General features: G+C 40.8%; 1 protein-coding gene across 18 annotated transcripts in view; it reads right to left on the reverse strand.

Moving 5' to 3' along the window:
• Window positions 1-13,807: 13,807 nt before the first annotated feature.
• The window catches only part of PAM (peptidylglycine alpha-amidating monooxygenase), a 274,294-nt gene continuing 260,188 nt past the window's right edge, over window positions 13,808-27,913 (reverse strand). For 8 of the 18 annotated variants that reach the window (XM_072736674.1, XM_072736671.1, XM_072736676.1 and 5 more), the window contains 5 exons: window positions 26,490-26,589; window positions 24,165-24,218; window positions 18,299-18,502; window positions 15,306-15,362; window positions 13,808-14,648 (listed from right to left, as the gene is read on the reverse strand). In XM_072736674.1, coding sequence (XP_072592775.1) covers window positions 14,467-14,648; window positions 15,306-15,362; window positions 18,299-18,502; window positions 24,165-24,218; window positions 26,490-26,589 — 597 coding nt within the window. In that variant the 3' untranslated portion in view covers window positions 13,808-14,466. The remainder of the gene's footprint in view (window positions 14,649-15,305; window positions 15,363-18,298; window positions 18,503-24,164; window positions 24,219-26,489; window positions 26,590-27,913) is intronic. The other 10 variants (XM_072736672.1, XM_072736666.1, XM_072736681.1 and 7 more) reach the window with 5 other exon arrangements.

Consider the following 27,913-nt stretch of genomic DNA (forward strand, 5'->3'; position numbering starts at 1 on the left):
AATTTTGAATGATTCCCTGTAAAGAGGTATCTAAAATAGTCAAACTCACAAAGCAGAGTGTAAAATGGCGGTTGTCAGGGGCTAAGGGAGGAAGAAATGATGAGTTGCTACTCAGTGGGTATCTAGTTTCAGTTATGCAAAATGAATAAGTTCTAGAGATCTGTGCAACACCGTGCCTATAGGTAGCAACACTATGTCACGTATGCAAATTTTCTTAAGAGGATAGATCTCATGTTAAGTGTTCTTAGCACATTAAAGAAAAACAAAAGGGCTGATGGAACTCTGTGACTTTGAGAGTTTAAGAGGAAGAACTTCTGACCTCTAGTATGGATTATAGGGAGAGAGGGAGGTGATGGTTCTGTGGCTGTAGGCATAGATAGGAGGATTAGCCCTGACCCAGGACTTGTGGGCCTATCAGCAGCTGGAAAGGTGGCTGTGTGCATGAACTAAAAATGCCCAGCACTAAAAACATGGGCACTCAAAGGCCAACTGTAGCAATCTTGGGGTGTGATCTGGATTGGAGCAGCTATGGGCCAGCTGGGGAGCTTTTAGGACTGACATAGAAGACAATATTCAACAGTGACATTATGAGGCAGCAAGAAGCAATTACAGTGTGGACAACTCAGACTTGAATAAGGCTCTGGTACATGTGCAAACCTGCTGATTCCATGCTCCATGTTCTCCTTTTAGGATCTGGATTTTTCTGACCACTTCAGAGAAGGAAAGGAGAGGGAAGCCAATCATCAAAAGGTTGATAGCTTCCTGTTTGTCAATAAGAAAGGTAAGGACCTAAGTAGTTTAAGTAGGATAATGAAAGGTATTTGACTATGTTTGTGCCATGAGTTTGGAGAATGTATCCTATTGATTGTAAGTAAAATGAGGGGATTGTTTTATGTTCTTGAGTAGATACTACCGATATTTATTGAGGTGAGAGTAAGTAAGAGTCATTTACAGAAGAATGCCAGGTAATAAATGAAGACAGAATAATGCAATTAAAAAGTCATTATTTTTAAGAACTCCCCCCAAATTATAAATTCAGAAAAAGATCATCAAAGGATACAAAAACCATTGGGTTAAAGTTTGTTGGGGAATAGCTATACACATTGCCTTAAAAGTGTTTTCTCTCAGAAACACTTTCTAAAGGCAAAGTAGAAATGGAACATATATAATGGAGAAATTTGTTGGACATCATTTTATTTTTATTTATTTATTTTTTAAAGATTTTATTTATTTGAGAGAGCATGTGTGATGCAGGGCTCTATCCCAGGACACTGGGATCATGACCCGGGCTGAAGGCAGACATTTAGCTAACTGAGCCACCTAGGCACCCTGGACATCATTTTATTTAAGTGATCCAGGGCATCCCAGGTTGCCCAGCGGTTTAGTGCCACCTTCAGCCCAGGGTGTGATTCTGGAGACCCGGGTTCGAGTCCCATGTTGGGCTCCCTGCATGGAGCCTGCTTTTCCCTCTGCTTGTATCTCTCCCTCTCTCTCTGCATCTCTCTGTGTCTCTCATGGATAAATAAATCTTAAAAAAAAAAATTAAGTGATCTAATGTAGCATCACCAATAATGGGGTGAACTGATATTGTGTGCCTCTCAAATATGAGGCAGTGGGAGGTAGGCATTATTGAAGTTATAAATCAATCCTGAGGAAAAAGATGAAGTTACACTGGGAGCCCTTGTGCAGGGTTATTGGCCTACACTATTAAAAGTGTTGATGTTTTGGAAGAAAAAGAATGGCAAAAGAATTCCTTTAGATTAAAAAGACAAAAGAATTTTAAGAAACAAATGCATCATGTGAATATTAATTGGATCCTGGATCAAAAATAGAGAGCTCCAAAGGGTATTTTAGGAAAATTGTGGGTCCAAATGTGGATTACATATTGATGGATAGGAATCAGTGTTGAATTCTTGCACATAACAATGGTGGTGTGGTTATGTAGGCGAATGCCTAGTTTTTAGGTGATACGTGTTGAAGTATTGAGAGTAAATTTTATGATGTCCTCAACTTATTCTCAAATGGTTCAACAGAGATGAATTAGTGTGAGTGTGCGTGTGGCGCGTGCACGTGTGTGCACCTGCAGGAAAGAGAAAGCAAATATGGCAAAATGTTAATTTCTGGTAACTAAGTGAAGGATATGTGCGTGTTCAATATAATAGTCTTCAGTATTTCTACAGCTTTGAAATTTTCAGAGGACATCATAATTGTTTGTTTCAGAATGAGTAGTATTGACTGAACATGTGATTTATCTTTTCTAAGTAAGGCAACTATCCCTTTTATTGATTGGAAGCTACCTGTTTCTATCAACCCAAGATGAGTAAAAATGATAGTATAAAATATAGCTCTTAGGTCTCAAATCTTTGCTCTTGGTTTTTTATATATTTTTGATTGTCATTGTTATTGTAACAGGTCAAAATTGAACACTTCTCTTTGTATTCAGTATTGTTTGTGGGAATTTGACACTATCTTCATTTATACATTGGTACAATCACTCAATGGCCCTTTTTAATGTAATAATTTAAACACCACACAAGTGGCCATTTCTGTAAACCTCTTTATCTAAAAAACATGGTTAAGTGATTTATAGTCTTAATGTAACATTAATGCCTATTTTTTCCTTAACCAGAATCTATCCTTATTCAACTGGCAATTGTATCTGAAGTTATCTTGGGGAAACAAAATTCTCTATAAATCATCACTGTGGTTACTATGGGATGCAACTCTGCCCTAGTTCTATGTATCACACTTTCCCTGCCTAGGGTGATTGGTTCTGAAGTTGCATAGGAATGAAATCATGCCAGTGAGTCAATGTATTAGAACTCTTTAGAAAGGGAAGATATCACTCTGAGTTAATGCTGGTAGGATTTAAACCCAGAGCTGCTGGTTGCCACCTTTTTTTGCCACATGGGTGGAGAATGCACATTGAAGTGAAATCTTATATGGAAGAAAGACAAACTGTGGAATGAAGGGAGGCAAATTCCTGATAGCATCTTCTGAGTCTCTGGATCTAGGTATGCTTGAGCTTTTTGGTTACGTGAATTAATAAATAATAATACTACATCTTGATAAATTAATTTTTGATCATTATTTTCATTATTATTTATCATTATTATTACTTAGTATGAATTGTTCTTAAAACTGAGTTGCAATTATGACTAAAGAAGCCTGACTAATACAATGGTATATAATCAAATCTAGTACTTGGAATTTCACATTTTTCTGATCTTTTTTTTTTTTTTTAATTAATTTTTATTGGTGTTCAATTTACCAACATACAGAAAAACACCCAGTGCTCATCCCGTCAAGTGTCCACCTCAGTGCCCGTCACCCCTTCCCCTCCAACACCCGCCCTCCTCCCCTTCCACCACCCCTAGTTCGTTTCCCCGAGTTAGGAGTCTTTATGTTCTGTCTCCCTTCCTGATATTTCCCAACATTTCTTCTCCCTTCCTTTATATTCCCTTTCACCATTATTCATATTCCCCAAATGAATGAGAACATACACTGTTTGTCCCTCTCCGATTCACTTATTTCACTCAGCATAATACCCTCCAGTTCCATCCACGTTGAAGCCAATGGTGGGTATTTGTCGTTTCTAATTGCTGAGTAATATTCCATTGTATACATAAACCACATCTTCTTTATCCATTCATCTTTCGATGGACACCGAGGCTCCTTCCACAGTTTGGCTATTGTGGCCATTGCTGATAGAAACATCGGGATGCAGGTGTCCCGACGTTTCATTGCATCTGAATCTTTGGGGTAAATCCCCAACAGTGCAATTGCTGGGTCGTAGGGCAGGTCTATTTTTAACTCTTTGAGGAACCTCCACACAGTTTTCCAGAGTGGCTGCACCAGTTCACATTCCCACCAACAGTGTAAGAGGGTTCCCTTTTCTCCGCATCCTCTCCAACATTTGTGGTTTCCTGCCTTGTTAATTTTCCCCACTCTCACTGGTGTGAGGTGGTATCTCATTGTGGTTTTGATTTGTATTTCCCTGATGGCAAGTGATGCAGAGCATTTTCTCATGTGCATGTTGGCCATGTCCATGTCTTCCTCTGTGAGATTTCTCTTCATGTCTTTTGCCCATTTCATGATTGGATTGTTTGTTTCTTTGGTGTTGAGTTTAATAAGTTCTTTATAGATTTTGGAAACTAGCCCTTTATCTGATATGTCATTTGCAAATATCTTCTCCCATTCTGTAGGTTGTCTTTTAGTTTTGTTGACTGTATCCTTTGCTGTGCAAAAGCTTCTTATCTTGATGAAGTCCCAATAGTTCATTTTTGCTTTTGTTTCTTTTGCCTTTGTGGATGTATCTTGCAAGAAGTTACTGTGGCCAAGTTCAAAAAGGGTGTTGCCTGTGTTCTCCTCTAGGATTTTGATGGAATCTTGTCTCACATTTAGATCTTTCATCCATTTTGAGTTTATCTTTGTGTATGGTGAGAGAGAGTGGTCCAGTTTCATTCTTCTGCATGTGGATGTCCAATTTTCCCAGCACCATTTATTGAAGAGACTGTCTTTCTTCCAATGGATAGTCTTTCCTCCTTTATCGAATATTAGATGACCGTACATTTCAGGGTCCACTTCTGGGTTCTCTATTCTGTTCCATTGATCTGTGTGTCTGTTTTTGTGCCAGTACCACACTGTCTTGATGACCACAGCTTTGTAGTACAACCTGAAATCTGGCATTGTGATGCCCGCAGATATGGTTTTCTTTTTTAAAATTCCCCTGGCTATTCGGGGTCTTTTCTGATTCCACACAAATCTTAAAATAATTTGTTCTAACTCTCTGAACAAAGTCCATGGTATTTTGATAGGGATTGCATTAAACGTATAAATTGCCCTGGGTAACATTGACATTTTTACAATATTAATTCTGCCAATCCATGAGCATGGAATATTTTTCCATCTCTTTGTGTCTTCCTCAATTTCTTTCAGAAGTGTTCTATAGTTTTTAGGGTATAGATCTTTTACCTCTTTGGTTAGGTTTATTCCTAGGTATCTTATGCTTTTGGGTGCAATTGTAAATGGGATTGACTCCTTAATTTCTCTTTCTTCAGTCTCATTGTTAGTGTATAGAAATGCCATTGATTTCTGGGCATTGATTTTGTATCCTGCCACGCTACCAAATTTCTGTATGAGTTCTAGCAATCTTGGGGTGGAGTCTTTTGGGTTTTCTATGTAGAGTATCATGTCATCGGCGAAGAGGGAGAGTTTGACTTCTTCTTTGCCAATTTGAATGCCTTTAATGTCTTTTTGTTGTCTGATTGCTGAGGCGAGGACTTCCAGAACGATGTTGAACAGCAATGGTGAGAGTGGACATCCCTGTCTTGTTCCTGATCTTAGGGGAAAGGCTCCCAGTGCTTCCCCATTGAGAATGATATTTGCTGTGGGCTTTTCGTAAATGGCTTTTAAGATGTCGAGGAAAGTTCCCTCTATCCCAACACTCTGAAGGGTTTTGATCAGGAATGGATGCTGTATTTTGTCAAATGCTTTCTCTGCATCTAATGAGAGGATCATATGGTTCTTGGTTTTTCTCTTGCTGATATGATGAATCACATTGATGGTTTTATGAGTGTTGAACCAGCCTTGTGTCCCAGGGATAAATCCTACTTGGTCATGGTGAATAATTTTCTTAATGTGTTGTTGGATCCTATTGGCTAGTATCTTGTTGAGAATTTTTGCATCCATGTTCATCAGGGATATTGGTCTGTAATTCTCCTTTTTGGTGGGGTCTTTGTCTGGTTTCGGAATTAAGGTGATGCTGGCCTCATAGAACGAATTTGGAAGTACTCCATCTCTTTCTATCTTTCCAAACAGCTTTAGTAGAATAGGTATGATTTCTTCTTTAAACGTTTGATAGAATTCCCCTGGGAAGCCATCTGGCCCTGGACTCTTGTGTCTTGGGAGGTTTTTGATGACTGCTTCAATTTCCTCCCTGGTTATTGGCCTGTTCAGGTTTTCTATTTCTTCCTGCTCCAGTTTTGGTAGTTTGTGGCTTTCCAGGAATGCGTCCATTTCTTCTAGATTGCCTAATTTATTGGCGTACAGCTGTTCATAATATGTTTTTAAAATCGTTTGTATTTCCTTGGTGTTGGTAGTGATCTCTCCTTTCTCATTCATGATTTTATTAATTTGAGTCTTCTCTCTCTTCTTTTTAATAAGGTTGGCTAATGGTTTATCTATCTTATTAATTCTTTCAAAGAACCAACTCCTGGTTCTGTTGATCTGTTCCACAGTTCTTTTGGTCTCGATATCATTGAGTTCTGCTCGAATTTTAATTAACTCTCTTCTTCTACTGGGGGTGGGGTCTATTTGTTGCTTTTTCTCTAGTTCCTTTATGTGTAAGGTGAGCTTTTGAATTTGAGATCTTTCCAGTTTTTGAATGGATGCTTGTATTGCGATGTATTTCCCCCTCAGGACTGCTTTTGCTGCATCCCAAAGATTCTGAACGGTTGTATCTTCATTCTCATTAGTTTCCATGAATCTTTTTAATTCTTCCTTAATTTCCTGGTTGATTTTTTCATCTTTTAGCAGGATGGTCCTTAACCTCCATGTGTTTGTGGTCCTTCCATACTTCTTGTTGTGATTAAGTTCTAATTTCAAGGCATTATGGTCTGAGAATATACAAGGGACTATCCCGATCTTTTGGTATCGGTTCAGACCCGATTTGTGACCCAGTATGTGGTCTATTCTGGAGAAAGTTCCATGTGCACTTGAGAAGAATGTGTATTCAGTTGAGTTTGGATGTAAAGTTCTGTAGATATCTGTGAAATCCATCTGGTCCAGTGTATCATTTAAAGCTCTCGTTTCTTTGGAGATGTTGTGCTTAGAAGACCTATCCAGGGTAGAAAGAGCTAGATTGAAGTCACCAAGTATAAGTGTATTATTATCAAGGTATTTCTTGAGTTTGGTTATTAATTGGTTTAAATATTTGGCAGCTCCCACATTCGGGGCATATATATTGAGGATTGTTAAGTCCTCTTGTTGGATAGATCCTTTGAGTATGAGATAGTGTCCCTCTTCATCTCTCACTATAGTCTTTGGGGTAAATTTTAATTTATCTGATATAAGGATGGCAACCCCTGCTTTCTTTTGAGGACCATTTGAATGGTAAATGGTTCTCCAACCTTTTATTTTCAGGTTGTAGGTGTCCTTCTGTCTAAAATGAGTCTCTTGTAGACAGCAAATAGATGGGTCCTGCTTTTTTATCCAGTCTGAAACCCTGCGCCTTTTGATGGGGTCATTAAGCCCGTTCACGTTCAGAGTTACTATTGATAGATATGAGTTTAGTGTCATCATATCTATTCAGTCCTTGTTATTGTGGATTGTTCCACTGAACTTCTTCTTAAAGGGGAATTTTAAGAGGCCCCCTTAAAATTTCTTGCAGAGCTTGTTTGGAGGTTACATATTCTTTCAGTTCCTGCCTGTCTTGGAAGCTCTTTATCTCTCCTTCCATTTTGAATGAAAGCCTTGCTGGGTAAAGTATTCTTGGTTGCATGTTCTTTTCATTTAGGACCCTGAATATATCCTGCCAGCCCTTTCTGGCCTGCCAGGTCTCTGTGGAGAGGTCTGCTGTTACCCTAATATTCCTCCCCATAAAAGTCAGGGACTTTTTTTCTCTTGCTGCTTTAAGGATCTTCTCCTTATCTTTGCAATTTGCAAGCTTCACTATTAAATGTCGAGGTGTCGAACGGTTTTTGTTGATTTTAGGGGGGGATCTCTCTATTTCCTGGATCTGAATGCCTGTTTCCCTTCCCAGATTAGGAAAGTTTTCAGCTAGGATTTGTTCAAATACATATTCTGGCCCTCTGTCCCTTTCGGCGCCCTCAGGAACCCCAATTAAACGTAGGTTTTTCTTCCTCAGGCTGTCATTTATTTCCCTTAATCTATCCTCATGATCTTTTAATTGCCTGTCTCTTTTTTCCTCAGTTTCCCTCTTTGCCATCAACTTGTCTTCTATGTCACTCACTCGTTCTTCCACCTCGTTAACCCTCGTCGTTAGGACTTCTAGCTTGGATTGCATCTCATTTAATTGATTTTTAATTTCTGCCTGATTGGATCTAAATTCTGCAGTCATGAAGTCTCTTGAGTCCTTTATGGTTTTTTCTAGAGCCACCAGTAGCTGTAAAATAGTGCTTCTGAATTGGCTTTCTGACATTGAATTGTAATCCATATTTTGTAACTCTGTGGGAGAGTGGGCTGTTTCTGATTCTTTTTTTTGAGGAGAGGTTTTCCTTCTAGTCATTTTGCTCAGTGCAGAGTGGCCAAAAACAAGTTGTATTGGGAAAAGGAGAAAAAGAGAGAGAAGGAAAGAAAAGAGAAAAAGAAAAAAGAGAAAGAAGAAAAAAAAAGGGGGGGGGGAAGAGAAGAAAAAGAAAGAAAAAGAAAGAAAGGAGAAAAAAGAAAATAAAAGGGTGGGGTGGGGTGGGGGAAGCAATCAGAAATCAAGAAGAAAGAAAGAAAAAAAAAGCACAAAACAAAACAAAACAAAACAAAAAACACGGGGGAGTATCTTCCGATTCTGTGTACTTTAAGTCCCTTGACTTCCCTTGGAACTGGTCCGTCTCGCTGGTCTTCTGGGGGAGGGGCCTGCTGTGCTGATTCTCAGGTGTTAGCACTTGGGGGAGCTGCTCTGCCCCTGCCTGGTGCAGGGCTCAGTGGGGGTGTTTACCCCGTGTGGCCCCGGGAGGAAGCCACAGTGGCGGGGGAAGCTCTGGGACCCTGGAGTCAGCTCCGGCAGTAACTCTGGGGCTCTCTGTCTGCAGGGCCCGGGGGCTCCCGGGCGGGGCCGCTGATCTGCTCAGTTCCAGGCAGGAGCGTCCTTGCTGTCCTGGGCCCTCCCGGCCTCTGCCTGTCCCGGGGGAGGCCGGGTCCTGGGCTGTGTCCCGGCGCCCTGTGCTCCGGGGCCTGCGCTGTTGGATTCGCGCTCCCGGCCGCAGCCCCCTCCGCGGAGCCGCCGCCCGAGCCCCTCCGAGCTGTTCCCGGAGCCGCGCCGCCCCCTCCGCGGAGCTTCTTCCTCTGCCCGAGCCGCCGCCTCTGAGCTGTTCCCGGAGCCGCGCAGCCCCCTCCGCCGAGCCGCCGCCCGAGCCCCTCCGAGCTGTTCCCGGAGCCGCGCAGCCCCCTCCGCGGAGCCGCCGCCCGAGCCCCTCCGAGCTGCTCCGGGTCCCGCCGCGCTGCAGCCCTTAGGGAGCTCGGTGCACTCTCGGGGGCGCAGTTCCTCTGTTACTGTCCCAGGGAGCCCGAGGGCATCCCCGCCTTTCTGGGGATCCTGCTCCAATTCCCCGGGAGGCCTTTCCGCGGGGAAGGTCGGTGCAGCTCCTGCTCCTCCGGGACGGGGCTCTCCTGTCCTGGGGACACTCGCCCCGGCCTCAGCCCGGCTCCTCGCGGGGCCCCTCCCCCTTGGAGGCCTTTTGTGTCTTTATTTCTTTTTCCCCGTCTTCCTACCTTGATAGAAGCGCAAACTCTTCTCACTGGAGCGTTCCAGCTGGTCTCTCTTTAAATCTCAGGCCGAATTCGTAGATTTTCAGGATGATTGGATGGTTTTCTAGGTAATTTGTTGAGGACAGGTGACTTGGAGACCCTGCTCTGCCGCCATCTTGCCTCCCTCCCTCCTGAGTGGCAGTTAACTCCATTTTTCTGATCTTAACCCAGTGTTCCTTTCAAACTCAATATTGGCTAAGACTGGGCTGTGCTATTGAATAACACTACCTTCTTATCTGGAAATTAATTGTAAGAACTAGTGCATTTGTGCTGTTCATCCATTTGCATGCTTACTTCAGTTCCTGGACAATACTTATTTTTAAAGACATAAAGAATAATATTAGTATAATAGAGGAGATAAATAGAGCATTCTCAAATGACTGATTTATTCAGGTCATGTATCTACATGTGTAGGACAAAATTCATTTTTGCTTAGAAAAGAAAAGTGTTCTCTCTTCTGTTGTCAAACTTGTTTTTATAAACTTGTCTATTTCATAGTCTTCCTTCATATGTCTGAACTTGAGCACTCTATTATTAAGTCTTCATTGGTAAACCCCTTCCCTATGATGGTACATTGTGTATTCAGTTTTGGAGCATAGAAAATACATGTTTCTTCTGTTGTTCCTTTAGTTTAGATATATATGATTGACATCTTTGTGCTTTAGTGTTTCAAAAATCTTAAGGCTATCAGGAGGAGTCCTTTTTATCATCATTAATATATTCCATAGAATGAATATATTCCCTTAAGTAAATAATGATGCAGGGGGATGCCTGGGTGGCTCAACAGTTGAGCATTTGCCTTTGGCCCAGGGTGTGATCCTGGGGTCCTGGGATCGAGTCCCGCATCGGGCTCCCTGCAGGGAGCCTGCTTCTCCCTCTGCCTATGTCTCTGCCTCTCTCTGTCTCTCATGAATAGACAAATAAAATCTTAAAAAAGAGAGAAAATAAGACTAGCATGGTGGCCTGTGGAGGACATCACTTGTATTTTGTCTTTGGGATAATCAGTATTAAGGAAACTGAAGGGAGAAGTTGCTGGTAGGTAAATTCTGGCCATGAAGATAATTTGCACCTGCAGTTTTTGTGATGTGGGTTTGAGGAAGTGGGGTCAATGACTTCTGGGCCTCTCACTCTACAGAGACTATATTTGAGAAGATGGTTTTGTGTGCCTAGTAATTGTTTTAAGGCTTAGATACTCTCTATAGGACTCAGTTTCCTGGAGATGGTTCATGGAACACCTGGGTCCAAATCACCAGGTGTGCTTCTTAAAAATGCAGAGATATAGGCCCCACCTAATGTAGTGAATCAGAAACTCTGGGAATGAGACCAAGAGTTAGTCCTCTAAGAATATTCACATTTGATACTTATATTCACTGAAGTCTGAGATGTATGCTATAGGCAACATCAACTTGGGCATCAACTTTGAGTTAATCCCAGACTGTAGATGACAGTCTGGGGAATAAGCCCCAAAACGTAGTCTATGACTTCCCTTGTCATTTAGCTACTTAAATACTCAATTTATATAGCATTCGAGAGAGAGTTTAAAAATGCATGGGAATTTTGAAAAAGAAAATGCTAATTTAATAAACTAAGAAGCAAGTTTAGAACGAAAGATTTTATGGATATGGTAATTCAGGGCTAACTCAGTAAATGACAGTGCTATTCTTTTACCTCCCAAATAATACTCTCTAGATAAATTAATGTAAAAAAAAATCAAAGCCCAGCTGTTTGTCTTTGCCTTTTTAATAAGTCAATTATGCCTATCTTAATTATCCAATTTAAAACATTGAATAATTAAGGCACTTCAGATCTTGGTCCTAATGGTCAAATTAAGATACTTCAGACCCTATCTTCTCTCTCCAAACATCTATAAACCATAATTTGTGTGAAAATTTAGCTGTCTACTCATAGAAATTGGCAGAGTAGAATAGCCATTCTCAAAGACAGTGGTTTTCAATTCTCGATGTGCATTAGAATTACCTAAGAAATGAAAAAGCATGACCTATGCCAATATCCTACTCGAAGTCAACAAAATCAGGGTATCTGGAAGGAATGCCCATTTTTTTCTTAAAGTCTCCAGATGATTCTGGTCTGAAGCCAGGGATGGGGTCCACTTCCTTAGGCGTTTCCCAGGCAGTGCAATCCGTAAGGGTCTCAATAAGTGAAGTTCAGCTAAGAACAATAATCAGCAGAGATCCTGCTTGCAGGCAGATGCAGTTCATTCATTTCTCGTCTAACCATCTTTAATTAAACGTTAGTAGGATAAGGGTAGTGTAGTAGGACAGGATTGTAACGCCCCTGCAGATTTTCTTTTTTTGAATCTTCATTTCCAATCATGCCATTTGTTTATATTAGGCATAAAATGCTTCATGCTATATTGAGTGACATATGTAAAAACAGACCTGCAAAATGTATTCGTCTACTCTATGGCTTTGTTGAAGACTTTAATGACATCTTGCTGCTTTCAAAAGGTACTTGGGGGCAAGTTTTTCTGGCCTTAAAATTAGAAATTCTAAATGTTTAACAGACTCATGAATTATGTAACAAAGTTTTATTTAACGAGCTGCTAGAAAGTTTAGAGCCAAATTCTCTCCCTGAGCAGGTGTTAATAGGAAATACTTCTGTATTAATATTTTCATTTTTATCTTTGTTCTTCCTTTTTCTTTTTCACCTCCTCATGACTTATCATTTTTATTCATTTTATGCATCCACTTAAGTCACTATAAACTGTTTAGGAACAAGATTAGGTGTAGATAACATTTTAAAAAGTAGCCACTGGGAGCAGATGGTCAAATATTGCACCACAAAGGATGACCGTAGGGCAAGTCAACTAATTTCCTCAGTGGAAGCACACTTGAATAGCATCAAAGTCAACCTTTGGAACATGTATCTTGGGGGTACTGGACTAATTCTCATGTTAAAATAAAAATATGTGTGATACAATGAACAGGCACATATACCTCAGAATAGTGTTGTCATTCTATATTTACATATTTACCACTGATGTATTGAAAGGGGCATAAAGGAGTGGTCAAGGCAGGAAAATGTATTTCTCATTTGAGAAGGAAGATAATAGGAATGAAAAAAGGGTGAAGTTTCCACTTGGGGAGGATGCCCAAAGTAAGCTTTAACAAGAAGGTGAATACATGGGAAGTGACAAATATTTCAATCAGATCATCTTTGGTATCAATTATGAGGGGACAAAAATCTAGGCTAAGTTAGATTTTTAAAAATAACATAGCTGAAAGACATCCTAATTAATACGCTTTTTTGCAAAGCACTCTGTATTGTTGTCATGATTGGTCAATTAGATCTCTACCAAGCCACATACTGAGATGCCTGAATTGCAAGTAGGCATTTTGAAGAAGGGGTTCTAGGGTCTGATTATCATATAAAGGAAAGTTATCGGTTACTAAACTGCCTAGATGGATTATGAGAAAAGGTGTTATAAAAGCAATTTGTAGTCACTGTAAGCTGAGCATTCCTATGAATACTTGGGAATCTGAATGACATTCTTAAAAAAAAAAAAAACAATTAGCACTAACCTAGACTTATGGGACTTTTTTGCATACATAATTTGAGACAAAGGTTTCCTCTTAGCTAGGTCACCTTTTATTTTTATTTTTTTTAAGTTTTTTTTTTTTAATTTTTATTTATTTATGATAGTCACAGAGAGATAGAGAGAGAGGCAGAGACACAGGCAGAGGGAGAAGCAGGCTCCATGCACCGGGAGCCCGACGTGGGATTCGATCCCGGGTCTCCAGGATCACGCCCTGGGCCAAAGGCAGGCGCCAAACCGCTGCGCCACCCAGGGATCCCGGTCACCTTTTATTTTTTATTTTTATTTTATTTTTTAAAGATTTCATTTATTCATGAGAGACACACAGAGAGAGAGAGAGAGAGAGAGAGAGAAAGGCAGAGACACAGGCAGAGGGAAAAGAAGGCTCCATGCAGGAAGCCCGATGTAGGACTTGATCCTGGATCTCCAGGATCATGCCCTGAGCCGAAGGCAGGCGCCAAACCACTGAGCCACCCAGGGATCCCCTAGATCACCTTTTATTAAATTATTTACCTCCTGATTGATGTACAGGCAAAAAGTCTCTTTGAATTTTAAAAGAGAGCCTGGTTTTACACATGTATGTAAAGTCTGATGCTGGCTTTTAATTTATATCAGCTACATCACAAAATATCACCTTCATTTTAATACATTTCTTTCCTTTGAAGACATTGAGTAGTTCTCACTGTACCTGTGGTCTGTGTAATTATTACAAAAGTTGTCTACAAAACCGTGCAAATATGCAAAAATTGCAAAATACACTCTAACAGCTAATGCTCTGAAAACACTTTATTACACAAATTACATTCAGGTTCTGAAAATAGTGTTCTAACAGTGTAACCATCTAAAAATAAGACATCCCAAAAACACACCAACTGAAGAGGAAAATTTTAAAAAAACAAATTTAAATAGAGACTTTTTTTTTTCTTTCCCTCGTCGCAATATAATGTTAGTGATTTTAAAAAAATAGAAGGAGATTTAGCAGCTTTGTCCTCACGCAGCACAAAGTTTCTCTTTACTGCCACAGGCTGAGAATGCTGACCAGGAAAGGCACCAAAGACAGACATCAGCAATGAAGTGCTATGGGGAAAATACTGTGTTCAAGCAGAGGAGGTTATTTACATCTACAGAAGAGTCTCGAAAATGTAAATGAGCAAACCTTCCATCATTAGATTAGTAGTGTGATGGAAGAAGAGGACTGTTTCTCTAGTCTATGTTCATAGAAAGACAATGGCACTGTTATGAACTTTTAAGAAACTCCTCACCTAGAAACAGAAGCCAACTAAATCGAAACAAAGGAAATAAAACGTGTACAGTCCCACATAGACTAGTACAGTTTACAATTAAATACGCAAAACTCTAAACGTGCTAAAGGGAAAGGTATCTGGCATTCTTGGAAATTCTCATCAACCTAAATCAAAGCCCGGTTTTCAGGAGGAAGAAGCTGAGGCTGCAGGCAGGGGTGCTGAGTACTCCTCTTCTGATTCGCTTCCATCATCCTCATCTTTCTCTTGGTCACTTCCCTCCGTGCTAAGGCGGTCAAACCCTTTTCGGCTGTAGCCCTTCCGGCTTGCAAAGAAGTTTCCAAGGTTTAAGCCTCCACTGCCCTTTCCTGAAGAAAGCACACAATGACACAGGACTCAGGTAAAGTTTTGCACAAATGATTCTCCGTCTCCCTGTAAATTCTTAACTGGTAAACAAATTAGAAGTTGTGATGCCAAAGGGTAGATTTAGGGAAAAAAAAAAAAAGTGAGAGAGAGAGATACTTCTCCAGAGTCAGCTATGACTCCACACATTTATTTAAATAAGTAAGAAAAAAAAGCTCCCCGGGATTATGTGTTTCTGTAGGATTATTTCAGATTCGCTTTTCAGCTCCTGCTTTTTTTCCAGGCTCTCTGGAACTGGCATCCCTCAAGGGGCTCTTCATTTCAATGACTAGATGAAAAGGTCATCTTCACTATGACAAGTACTGACAGGCCGACCGAGTGGCAGAAAATTTACTGAAGACAAATGAAGCCAGAGAAAAGGCAGGGGAAGAGAATTAGATAATACAGAAAGGCAAAGCAGAAAAAAAAACGAAACTGGGAAATCGGCTGCTAGATTGACACTTCGGTTTAGTTTATGGTTTGTATTCTCTTAACGCTGCGCCGCACGTGAGGGATTTCATTTTCAGAGAGAAAATAAGAAATATCTCTTTGTTCTGTAAAGGACATGAGCGTGTGTGGGCTTGGAGCCAAATGTGAAGGATTCTGGAAGGTCACAGGCATACCTCTAAGTCTTCCGAGCACTCTTCCTGAACTTGCCTCAAGTTTGTGTTCAGAATCTGCTAGAGAAAGATGGCACATTTCAAAACAAGTCCCAATCACCCTCCTCAACCATGGGCTCAATTTTCAGTACAAAATCAGGAATTCATAAATGATCAAAAACAAGGCCTGGATCTTGTCTGAATGCAGTTCTAAGGAGAAAAGGAGGCAATAGATTCTTGTGATGTATCTGAGGGCCAGAGCTGGGTTTGAGTCCTGCCCGTGTCTCTTACAGGTGGGGCAATCTCAATAATAAGTTGCTTCTCTGAGCCTCATTTAGAGAAAAGAGTGACCAGTGGCAATCCCTACCTATCTGCAAGGTTTAGATGGGAGACTGCATGGGATGTGCTGAGAACAGTGCACCTGGTACATCCGCAGTAAGTGGCCGGTAAGTATCAGTTATCTTTATTAGGACAAAATTAAACTGCCAAAAATTTGAAATCATCTGGAAGCTCTGGTTATTCATAATTTAAGAGTTTTTGTTTTGGATTTTAGTCTTTCTATTAAGAATTAATTGAGAAAGCTTTGGATTCACGTAGATCACTTCTCTTTTGTATAAGACTTGACTAAAGGACCTGAAATGCTGGATATCTTCAGTCATAAAGGTGACCCACATTCTCACCATGGTGCTGCCCATCTCCATGAAGGTCGGACTTTCTTTCTTTATTCGGGAGGCAGAACTCCCAGTGGGCTTTATTTTCTCCCCTTTGCTCTATAGCTCTCTGCACTTTTTGTCTTCCCTTGAAGGCTACTCGCCTCAGGGTTATGGTCATGGAAGTGAGGCTTGGGGCTCTCCCAGGGCCTCTGACCAGGAGTGGAGACAGCATCGTGAGAAAAGCTAGCAAGCAGATGAGAGAGGAAAGGTAGGAGAGTCAGTGTGGAGAGAAATAGGCAAGAAGGGAAGGATCTAGGGAGGGCGTTGGAAGGCCAACAAACCAGACTGTAAGTTCTATGAGGATGTGGGACCTTCCTTAGTTGACCTCTTATCTCCTGTGCCTAGCACAGTGTCTGACGTGGAGCTGACACGAAATAGCTGCACGTGTTGAGTAAATATGGAAGGTCTTTTATGAGGTTGACTAAAAATCCTCATGCAGCAGACAAGAGCAATCCAGAACAAATGCTGAAAATGGGTGAGAGGCTGGTCTACTTTTAGAATCAAATGCATTAGAGAGAACCACATAACACTGCTATTTTCCTAAATTACACATGATTGAATAATGGTAATTTCATACGGTGTGACCTAGGTCTCTGCCTTCCTAACACCTTCCCGTAAACTCGGGGTTCTCTAATGGCGCCACGTCACATGTGCTTAACAGCAAACAGGAGAGACTTTTTGACTCCCCAGCCACTCCTCCCAGCGTGGGTGGATTACCAACATTCCTGCTGCCTGCCCTCCCATCTCCCCTCTGCCCCCCCCAACCCCCAACCCCATGTGTTCTTGATAACCTGTGTATTTATCACTGCACTTAAACCACCCTCTACTGTTACGTTGATATGTCATCTCTTTCATTATGTGTCACCTATTATGGAAGCTCCATTTATTCATTCAGTCATTTTCCCAACAACTATTTATCAAATCCCTAGGGCCGGGAACTGTTACTTGTGCTGAGGATACATCAGTAAACAAGCATACATGAAAGACTCCTGCTTTTTGAAGCTTTCCTCTAACTCCAGGTAGACAATGGCTGTGTTACCCTTTGCCCCTGCTTATTACCACAGTTCCATGCCTATAACAGGGGCTCAAAAGTTCTTTTTTGAAGAGTTTACGGTATTTTTTGCAGAGCTTTATCGATTGCAGATCAAAAGCAAACCAGCCCTAGAAAAATTCCCTTTCACAACTTATTAAATGGAATCCTCTGTTTTATATTTCTGTGTCCTTTTCTGTGTCAGGGCTTTGCCATGGGCACTGAATCCCTGCCATGGCCGCCTTGGCCTGAAACAGAATCAGATGCTATTTCTTGATCAAATGCTGCCTCCCACCCTGGCCCATGGATTCCTTCCCAGACGCAGCTGTGGACTCTTGCCTTAGGACCTGGGGACCCAGCCAAGGGACTGCTCCTGAGAGGTGAGAGTCACGGGTTAGATTATTTCTTCTTTTATGTGAATGTCTTGAAAGGAACTCAGCTCCTGGGTCCATTACAATAATGATTTGATAAAATACTGACTCCATTACTGTACCTTGCCTTGCCTGCTAAAGGAAGGCTGATGGCTTCACAAAAAGTTGTGACTACTTAAACACTACCCAATGATCTATTATAGAAATAGTTGCTTTCCTAAGAAAGTTGAGGTTTAAGACAAGTATCCTCTCCGACTTCTTATGACTTGTATTACTTTATCACCAATGATTGTTCCTCAGAGTGATGGGTGGTATTAACTGAGCACGTACTATGTGGCAGCTACTGTGATAAATGCTTTATGTTTATTATTTCGTTTAATTCTCACACAACCCTGTGAGTATTTTATGCCCAACTCTATAGATGAGGAAACTGTGTCTTGGGGAGATTAAGTAACTTGCCCAAGGTCATGTAGCTAAGAGCTGAGCCAGGACTAGGAGGGGAAAATATAACTCCCAAATAACTGACCCAAGTATTTTGACGAGTGAGCTGGTTTCTAACATCAAGGATCTCCTCCTCCTGACCTAGTTTATACTGCCTACTTTATCTATACCGTTTTGTATGGAGATATTAACTGGGCTTATGCCAATTGATAAAAGGCAGTATTAAAGGTTGTATTTTTTTAATGTAACTATCCAAATTTCTGAGGCTTCATATATCTTTTTCCACTGTGATACTAATTATAGACAATATATGGAACATACACAGTAACACCAAAAAAAGGCAGAGAGCACTTAAAAAAAAAAAAAAAACACTGAAAAAAATCATGACAAAACTTTGAGGATAATCAGGCCAAACACTCTTTCAAAGGTAGGTTCCAAGTTCAAGGGGCTCATTTTACTTGCCTCCAAAGGCCTTTGATTTTTTCCACCGAATATATAAGGCAATGGCCAGCAGGACAACCACCGGGATAACCAGAAGGGTTGTAATGAGAACAATGGGCACTCCCAAGCCCGGCTCTTTGATCAGTTTCTGTTTCTCTTGCATCTTCTGCAACTCTGTGGAGGCGGGTTTGTTCTCCATTTTGGTTTCAACAACTGCCTCGGATTCTTCAGAGAAAAAAAGAGTTCACAATATTCAACTGACTCAACGACTCCAAAACCACCCCACCCACCCCTACCCAGGCAAATCAACAACTGCTCATGAAGAACTTGTTGAGTTTCAGTGCATGTGGGGTTCACATTTCAATATCTGGATCTACCAAGCTACAGTTACTGTTGTGATTAATTATTTCCATCCAGTGGTTTCGTACCTTTACATTGTTTTTCTTTGACTCTGCCCTTTATTCCCTCTTGAGCTATAGTTCTGCCAAAAATATATAGCCTCCTCCTGCATTTTTTTTTAAAAGTTAAAATACCCAGGCAGCATGGTACAGGGCAAAGGAACTGGTGTGCATACTGGCATCAAATGAATCTGGGCTAAAATCCCAGTTCTCCTATAGAACTAGCTGTATAACTTTGGGCAAGTTACTTAAATGATCTGGGCCTTAAGAACCTCATCTTTAGAACCGTGATGGTAAAAATAAACATCTCCTTCATAAAATTGTTGAGTGTAAATGTTTATTATACAGAAGGTGCTAAGTATGTTTTGAATATTTAGGTTTTTTTTTTTAATATTTAGTTTTTGAATCCTGTTAACGTTCAATGGTACATCACATGCATAGTTGCATGCATTAATTCCAGTATTACAAACTGGGAAAAGAACTGCGTTCTTTTCAGGTTCTTTTTATACAGTTCCCAGCAAGCCATTAAGTGTACGTGGATGTGCACTGTATATCATTTTGTTGTTGATGAAAACAGCTTATAGAACAGTTCTCTGATATTGACTGGTATTGGGTAAATTTTTTTTTTATTAATTTTTATTTATTTATGATAGTCACAGAGGGGGAGAGAGAGAGAGGCAGAGACACAGGCAGAGGGGGAAGCAGGCTCCATGCACCGGGAGCCTGATGTGGGACTCGATCCCGGGTCTCCAGGATCGCGCCCTGGGCCAAAGGCAGGCGCTAAACCGCTGCGCCACCCAGGGATCCCGGTATTGGGTAGATATTAGCCCTCAAGTGGCATTTTGCGAACCGAGATAATGAAACCATATAAGCTGCTTCAGGGATCTTAATAACTACAGACTTGAAAATGAGTTTGAGCCTTGAGACATTCTTGCCCTCCAGAAGCACATATGTGTAGGTGTACAAAAACCCTAGAGTGCAAAGGCTACAAGTTGCAATCAAATGTTTGCCAAAAGGCTCACAAGGTTTCTAGAAGAACTTCAATTTCTTGGTGTACTCTCCTGCCCCCTAATACAGAGTGAATCATATGGCCTCAGGGAAACTTTGACCAAATGGCAGGAATAGGTGGTCTAACACAATCAGGAAAATCTCTGGTTAATATGCATGGGCACAGCTTAGTGGCTTGCTGGACACTTCTCCAAGGAAGCATTTCTCAAATTACTTAAGATACTATAAACACAAATTGTGATGCACACGAATGGCAGGTCCCAGCTTTTTGCTTCCATGTTCTGAGCCAGCTTCCTTCATGGTCTCAGTCATATCTCCTGAGCACTTGTGTTGTTTCAGGCAGTGTGCTCACTTGATCATTACACCAAGCCTATGAGTAGGCACTATTAGTATCACCATTTTACAGATGACCTCATAGTCCTCATTTCCTTCCCTGTACTATGGTTAAGACCATCATTCCTCTTCTCTGTCCACTGGAGTGGCTCTTCAAACTTCAGGAGAGAAGGAAATGGATTGGTTGATAGATATAGATGGTTCAAATTTAACCTGTCTACATCTGTTTCCAAGAGGAATGTATGATTCTTACTTTTCCTGCCCACTGTCCTGTCTTTTTCTTCATTACTGTGGAAGAGATATGTAAATTGTTCTGTTTTATTTAAGCTCCTTCTATATTTAAGTAGGAAAATAACAATACATAAGGATAGAATAAAAGACCAAAAAAACCCACCCAAAAATTAAAAAAAAAAATAAAAAAATAGACCAAAGATGTGGATTGGTAGACAAGAACTTGTTGCCATAAGGAAGGATTTGTTTCTATTTGAAGTGACTATAACCGGGGTAATTACACAGCATTTTCTGTCATGTAGTGGGTTTACCTACACCAAAGACGATGGCTGTACCAGCTCGTATCTTGTTTCCTTTATAAGGCAGAGCTAGGATTGGGCTCCAGTAAAAGGAAACAAGAACTTGGAAGTAGGTAGCCAACCAACAGAATCAGTTTAGCCTTCAGAGAGTGTGCTGAGAACGAGGTAATCAACTCGCCAAGGTACATACACGCACGGCACTTTAGAAATCCCTGAATTCCATACACCTTCTGGGACTGTGAGTGTCATCCACTAAAAAAATACGTGAACATTCTCACTTCTGGAACTCACTGAAGTATGCTTAGATTTTAAAAGATACTCTACATTTTAAAGAAACAGGATACAAAATTTAAATTTCTCAGTCTAAAAAAAAGGAATACTGTTGTTCCTTCTGAGGAAACTTTGTAAGTGGAGGAAACAGTTATGATTTAAGACTCTATGAATTTCATTCAAAAGCATTAATAATTCAGGGACGCCTGGGTGGCTCAACGGTTTAGCGCCGCCTTTGGCCCCAGGGTGTGATCCTGGAGACCCAGGATCAAGTCCCACATTGGGCCCCCTGCGTGGAGCCTGCTTCTGTCTCTGCCTCTCTCTCTCTCTCTCTCTGTGTCTCTAATGAATAAATAAATAAAATCTTAAAAAAAAAAACCCAAAGCATTAATAATTCAAATTCTGCCACTTTTACTCTGAATTCTTTAATTTGGATCATCCCTGATGAAGGAGCGGTGAAGAAGTTCTAACATCGGGTAGAAGCGGGGGCTTCTGGAAGATAGAGGGCACCTCATAGAGTGTTTTCTATCATGTAAGGTGCCAGATGTATTCCATTTAAAACAAAAATGTCTTCAAACTGGTATCCCTACAGATACTTGGAAATAAATATAATTAGCACCGATGAGATTTTTCTTTTCTCTTTTTCTTCTTCCTTCTTTTCCTTTCCTTTCCTTTCCTTTCTTCTTCCTTCCTTTCCTTTCTTCTTCCTTCCTTTCTTTCTTCTTTTCCTTTCCTTTCCTTCCTCCCTCCCCCCTTCCTTCCTTTCTTTTTAATGCACTGTGCTGCCCCTATAACATGTTGTTCTCTATAGGGCCTAAGATGCTAACTGGGCTGGAGAGTTTTTCTTTTATTGAGACTGGTTTACCATCACCATCTTTTATTTTGGGGAGGGAGAGGTGAAGGCTATGATTTTGGTGGGACACCGGCATACCTGTTTTGTGCTTAGCGACTTTATTGGAAAATCCCTTTCCTAAGTTTCTTATCATCACAAATTCTCTTATCCCTGCAACTCCCTGTGAACACAACACTGGTTCCAAAGCGCGGCTCTTACTCATCAGTTATAGAACCATTCACAGTGGGGGCAAGTATCATCAGAGGTTACTCAAAGTTGGAAATTTATAAGGTTGCTAAATCTGGGGTGTTTCTTCTTCTCTTTTGTAAGAAGTGGTGTGAATCAAGCTTCCAGATTTTGATAAAAGACAAACTTTTGGAGATTCAGCATGATTTATATTCCCTTTCTGTAGTAAGAAAATACTCTTTGAAAAAAAAAGGAAGATTTAAGAGAGTCCTAGGGGTTCAAAATGGACTAGGAGAGACTTCATTTGCGTTTGGCTATTCCTATTAACATGGGACTGTCGGGATCCCTGGGTGGTGCAGCGGTTTGGCGCCTGCCTTTGGCCCAGGGCGCGATCCTGGAGACTCGGGATCGAATCCCACGTCGGGCTCCCGGTGCATGGAGCCTGCTTCTCCCTCTGCCTATGTCTCTGCCTCTCTCTCTCTCTCTCTCTCTCTGTGTGTGTGTGTGACTATCATAAATAAATAAATAAAATTTAAAAAAAAAAAAACAAAAAACATGGGACTGTCATGACAAGATATTTCATAACATTTACTATCCTACCACAAGGGTGGGAGGTTTTCTGACCAAATGCAGTCAGTGATGTGTGCTGAGGAAAGAGGAAATGGCCTGGGGAGAGCATTTTTCATCCTTCATTGGCCATTGGCCAGGCAAGAAGAGATCAGTGTGCTTGAGCTGCTCTCAATGAGCCAAGCAGTATAATCTGGATTTTTTTTTTTTTTTTTGGTGGGATTTATTTAAACAGAAATGGGCTGAGGCCACTTCAAAATCCCAGAGATTTCAGAATAAACTAGAACCATCCCCAACCTGTATCTCTTGGAAGAATTTATGATAAATGGATTGGTGATATTCCTTTCTCTTCAGTAGTACAGGAAGAGTGGTTAAGAGCACAGGCTTTGGTGCCAGACAGCTGTGGCTTAACACTTGGCTCGACCACTTTCTATCTTAGTAGTAATTCTGATACTCAATTTCCTCATATGTAAAATGGGGGATAATAGCAATTATCACACGGTTGGTGTAAGGATTTGTTAACTCAGTCATTTTTGTACAGCTCATTGTTTGTGCTCCATAAATGAAAGCCATTACTACTAACAATATCTTTAGAGCAAACAACTCACCAATAGTTCTGTATGTAACAATCATAGAAAAATAAAGGATCAGGAACTCTTCAATAGGGCTGTGGCATGAATGCCACTCAGTAGAGTCACCTGGGTTGAATCTCTACAAATGTCAAACAATTGCTATTTACTTATTGTATAATATTATCTTACCCCTTCCAACCTTGAGCCGGCTATATTCTCTTATCTGCCTACATAAAATCCCTAAACTCCCTCTTGGTTCTTGCTTCTTTGCATCTCTTTCCACCTGCTTTCATGAAAAAGGAAAACAAGTAAGCCTAGGGTTAGGTCTGAATATCTAGGTGAATCATCTGTAAAGCAACTAGTAACAGAATCACTTTGCTACTTAAACATTAGGAGTGCCTTTAGTCAGTTCTTAATTTCACATGACCACATCAAAACCCTGCCGATAGCAGAACATGTACACGTATACACTGGTCCTAAGGAAGGGAGAAAATAATTTGACTGGGATTCCTAATAAAACCAGTGGTTGTTTACTACTAGCTAAATTCCATTTCCCATTCCCAACTGTTATATACTAGAGCTATACTTACTTGTGTATATTCACATACATGCACACATGCGTGCGCGCACACACACTCACTCTCTCTCGCTCTCTCTCTCTCTCCTTATAGGTTGTAAGTGTCCTGAAGTCAGACACAGTTTCATTCCCCCTAAGCCTGTTAGAGTACCTTATCCTTAGATAGCCCTCGGTCTATGCTGGCAGTGAATGGTGCTAAGATTGGAGTTTAGCGAGCAGCTCATCTTTTCAGGCCCCTATCATAGTAACTCACTCATTTAGACTAGAGCCCATTAAAGGAAGGCCTTTTCAAGTATACTGGAGGGTATTTTTCTGCTTGCCTGACATTAACGTACTTCTAAAAGTGACTTTTTTTCTCCCTGAATGTCTTTGGCCCACTTGTTACAGAATCACTTTCTAGCAAAATCGGTGAGTTTGAGCTCATTATTACCACTCCATTTATCAGAGAAAACAGTGGCAACATACAGGTTTAAAGGCTCCGTACACAGTAGAAGTTATGGATAATTTACCAGATTATATTATGTTTTTAGTCTGATCATTTTTTAAGTGAAATCAAGAGCCATGAAAGAATTCAGCACAAATAGCCTTGGGTTTCAGAGTCAGAAGAGACCAACCTTTGATTTCCTGGACCTCGATGCCAGCCTTTTTAACTGATCGATGTTCTATTTCTGTAACATAGCACAGTAAAGGAAAAAGAAAGTCAGAATCTCTGAAAAAACCTGAAAACTTAATTTTGACATTACTTCTGCTCAGTAGAAAATATTTCCTTAATTCATCACATGCATTATCATATTACAAAAGAGTTTAAGAGGGGATTCCTGGGTGGCTCAGTGGTTTAGTGCCTGCCTTTGGCCCAGGGCATGATCCTGGAGTCCCGGGATCGAGTCCTGAGTCGGGCTCCCGGCATGGAGCCTGCTTCTCCCTCTGCCTGTGTCTCTGACTCTCTCTCTCTCTCTCTCTCTTTCTCTATCATGAATAAATAAATAAAATCTTAAAAAAAAAAAAAAGAGTTTAAGACAAATCACTAATTAGGTGCCAGGCCCATGAATCCTGGATAAAAATCTCCTAGCAAAAGCTGAAATATATCTAAACTCTCCCTGTTTAAAATGAGATCTTCCTTCTGGAGTTCATAATAGTTTATTATTCCTGAAATATCAAGTGGTTCTGTTTTCATGTGGACATCTAGACTGATTGCTAAATCTTCCATGTTTGGTCATCAGTCTTCTGGCTGACATAAATAGATTTGACTAGTTAAATACTAGAATGCAAATACTTAAGACATCTGTGTAGCTTCCGTTGGCAATCTTGACTGTTCCGAAAGTACTATTTTTGAGATTTATTATTCGGTTTCATTCTGGACTGTACCCACAGGGTTTTTCTCTTTCAAAGCTGAACACTATGTTGCAGCACTTCTCAACCAAGGGATGTGTCAAAACCACTTGGGAAGCCTTTCCAGAAGACACATATTATTACCCTTCTTCAGTCTATAGATCATGAGTAGGATCTGGCCATGTGTGTTATAAAAGCCCTCTCCAGAGGACTTGGATATACATCTCTGTTGAGTACAGACCACTAGGGTGGTATTAAGATCCTTAGACCAGAATCTTAATGAGTTTAAGCATTATTGCTACCTACAAAATGAAGATGCTGTCTAGATTTCTGAGATCTTTTCTAGCTTGAGAAGTATTTATTCATTTTTTCTTATGCTGAAAAGCCTGGGTTTAGTCTTGAAATTGGGAATTATCCACTCTTCTCCTTCCTTTCCTGTCGGCCCATACCCTCTGGTTCCTGTTTGAGGAGACAGGTTGTGAGAAAGCTATACTTGCCAGGGGAATGGGAAGCTATTGCTGAAGTAGAACAGGCCATGCACACCTCTGTGCACTCACCCTTACCTGAGTCCTTACTACAAAATAGCAAAAGCTACTCAAAGGACAATTCTGAAGATTGCAGTTACCAAATTTACTTGGGCTCAAAGATCTGTATGGTATCTGATTAAAGTTTTTGGACCCCTGATTTTACTTTTCTTTGTTATGACTTACATTTTTTTCCCTGTTATAATTGTTATTTATCTTCATCAATTCAAATTCCCTTATTATTTCTCTATCTAAAACTGCCTGTTGCAGCTCCTGATGCCTCACATTTACCATCTTCAATTCCTTTGCTTAACTCCTATCTTCTCCTATGGTTTGGACCCTGCCATATTTTAAGAGCACCTCTGGGCTTTGGGTTTTGTGGCCTACTAAGCATTTATTACTGTTGAATTTAGAAAGCTTACGTTTTTTAGTATGATAGCAGAGGCTGGGTTAGTATGCTTTTCACGAATTAGAAATAATGTCGAAATTGCAATTAGAAAATCCCCACACTAGCTGGCTTGGTCCCAGTAGAGAAGCTCTTCTGTCCCCAGACATACTTCTGAGTTACATGAAATAATAGTTTGGTATTTTGAACAAAGATGAAGTCTAAAGGGAAAACGCAGAGTGCTTCCTGCTTGGGATAATATGTGTCTGACACCAGTACTGGCATGCCTTGATGCTCAGCAGTACTGAGAGCTGAAGAGCCACATGGGGAGTGATACCAATGTGGAAGCCAGTCAGCCCCTCTGCTTTGCCAAAGCCATCATCTCCCTCTGGAACTAAGGGGGAATTAACACTGGCTTTCAATGTAGCAGACATTACTCCAGGCATCAAGAATTTCCTGTGGAGTATCTGTGGAAACAAGGGGATAACTGCCAGGAAAAAAAAAAAAATGTTTCTCTCTACTTTTTAAAAATTAATTTAATCCCTGAAATGAAACCAAACAGGTCTTTTAACAACTTCGAATTATACTTTGATTTCCCACTCCTATCAATAAAAAGAGAAGGAAATGCAAATATTTTGTCACATGCTTTTAAGCAATAAAACTGAGGGACAGTACAGACAGTAATACTGTGAAAACCATACTTTCGGTCAAGGCAAACTTCCATACGGTGTTGGTGTGAGCATCCCCGACATACACAGTCCCATCTTCAGATGCAGCGATGTCGTGAGGCATGTCAAAGTGCTGCCAAAATAAGAAGCACACATGAGGGCGGTGAGTCTATACTTGAATTCTTCATGAGAGAGCAGAAAAACAAAGCAAAGCACACAATAAGCCTGTTAATCAAACCAAACAAACTATAACTCTGTCACAGCAACTCTAGGCCAAGAAGAGGTATTCACATATTCACTGGCACCAACTCTAGCGTTCATAATTTGATGTGATGGAAAATGCAAAGGGACCTTCAGCACTGACTTCTAAGTCTTTATTTATTTATTTTAAAAAGATTTTATTTATTTGAGAGAGACCACAAACAAGAGAGAAAGCATGAGCGGGGTGAGGGGCACAGGGAGCAGCAGACTCCCTGCTGAGCAGGGAGCCCAGGATCATGACCTGAGCTGAAGGCAGACACTTAACCGACTGAGCCACCCAGGTGCCCCACCTTCAAGTCTTTTAAAAGTGAATGTTTATAAGATTTAGTTTTTCACAGTTTTGTATACTGGCGTCACGTTTATCTACCTATGTATTTATGTTTTTGCCTTCATGTTTTTTTTTTCTTTTAATCACTATCACATTGCCCGTTTTAACCTATGTAAGCAAAAAAGACTAAGTATTACTTTTTGTTATTATTCCCATCAAGCTGTTACGTGTTTCCTGAAAAACTAATTATATATTTCTGATGAGAAGAGTCGGGGCATTCAGACTATTTCTGAAGGGCCCACAAGGAGATAGGCAGCCGTTGTGGGCTTTGGTGACTATGAGGCCCAGGGTCTGCAGCATTTTCAGTCAGCATAAGGAAACAAACTGTTAGCACCAAGTACTTCCTGGGCTTTCTCACCTATTTCAGATACGCAGTGTTTTGATGTCTTTCTTCATGACATATTTCCATTCCCAATCACCACCATCTCAGTCATGAGGACACAAGAGATAAGGGAGCACTTTCTGTGACTTTCTCAAGGTCACCACCAGACTAGTTCCTGCAAGAGCAGCCTTAAAATGTCATGCTGCTGCCATTTCTTGTCTGGCTACTGAAGCTTTCAAAGGTGCCACGTGTCCTCCAGTTGGCAGGACATGGATGATTTCTTTCACCTTTGAGGCTAGTAGGCCTGAGTATACAGTTCTCAAAAATATGACCAGTGCATATGAACAGGACCAGATCCCGACTCTGGTCTTGTCAGACCACATCTGCCCACTTCAGTTTGCTTGAGGACAGAGCGCACTAATGAGTTGGGACAGACCACACGCCGTTGTGGAGATAACTGCGCTACTTTGAAAATCATCAACAGTTTGTCACACTGAGAAGAAAAATGAGACAGCCATGCCAAGGAGGCTCATTCCTTTGTACTTT

Source organism: Vulpes vulpes, chromosome 14, assembly GCF_048418805.1.
Source record: "Vulpes vulpes isolate BD-2025 chromosome 14, VulVul3, whole genome shotgun sequence".
NCBI lineage: Eukaryota > Metazoa > Chordata > Mammalia > Carnivora > Canidae > Vulpes > Vulpes vulpes.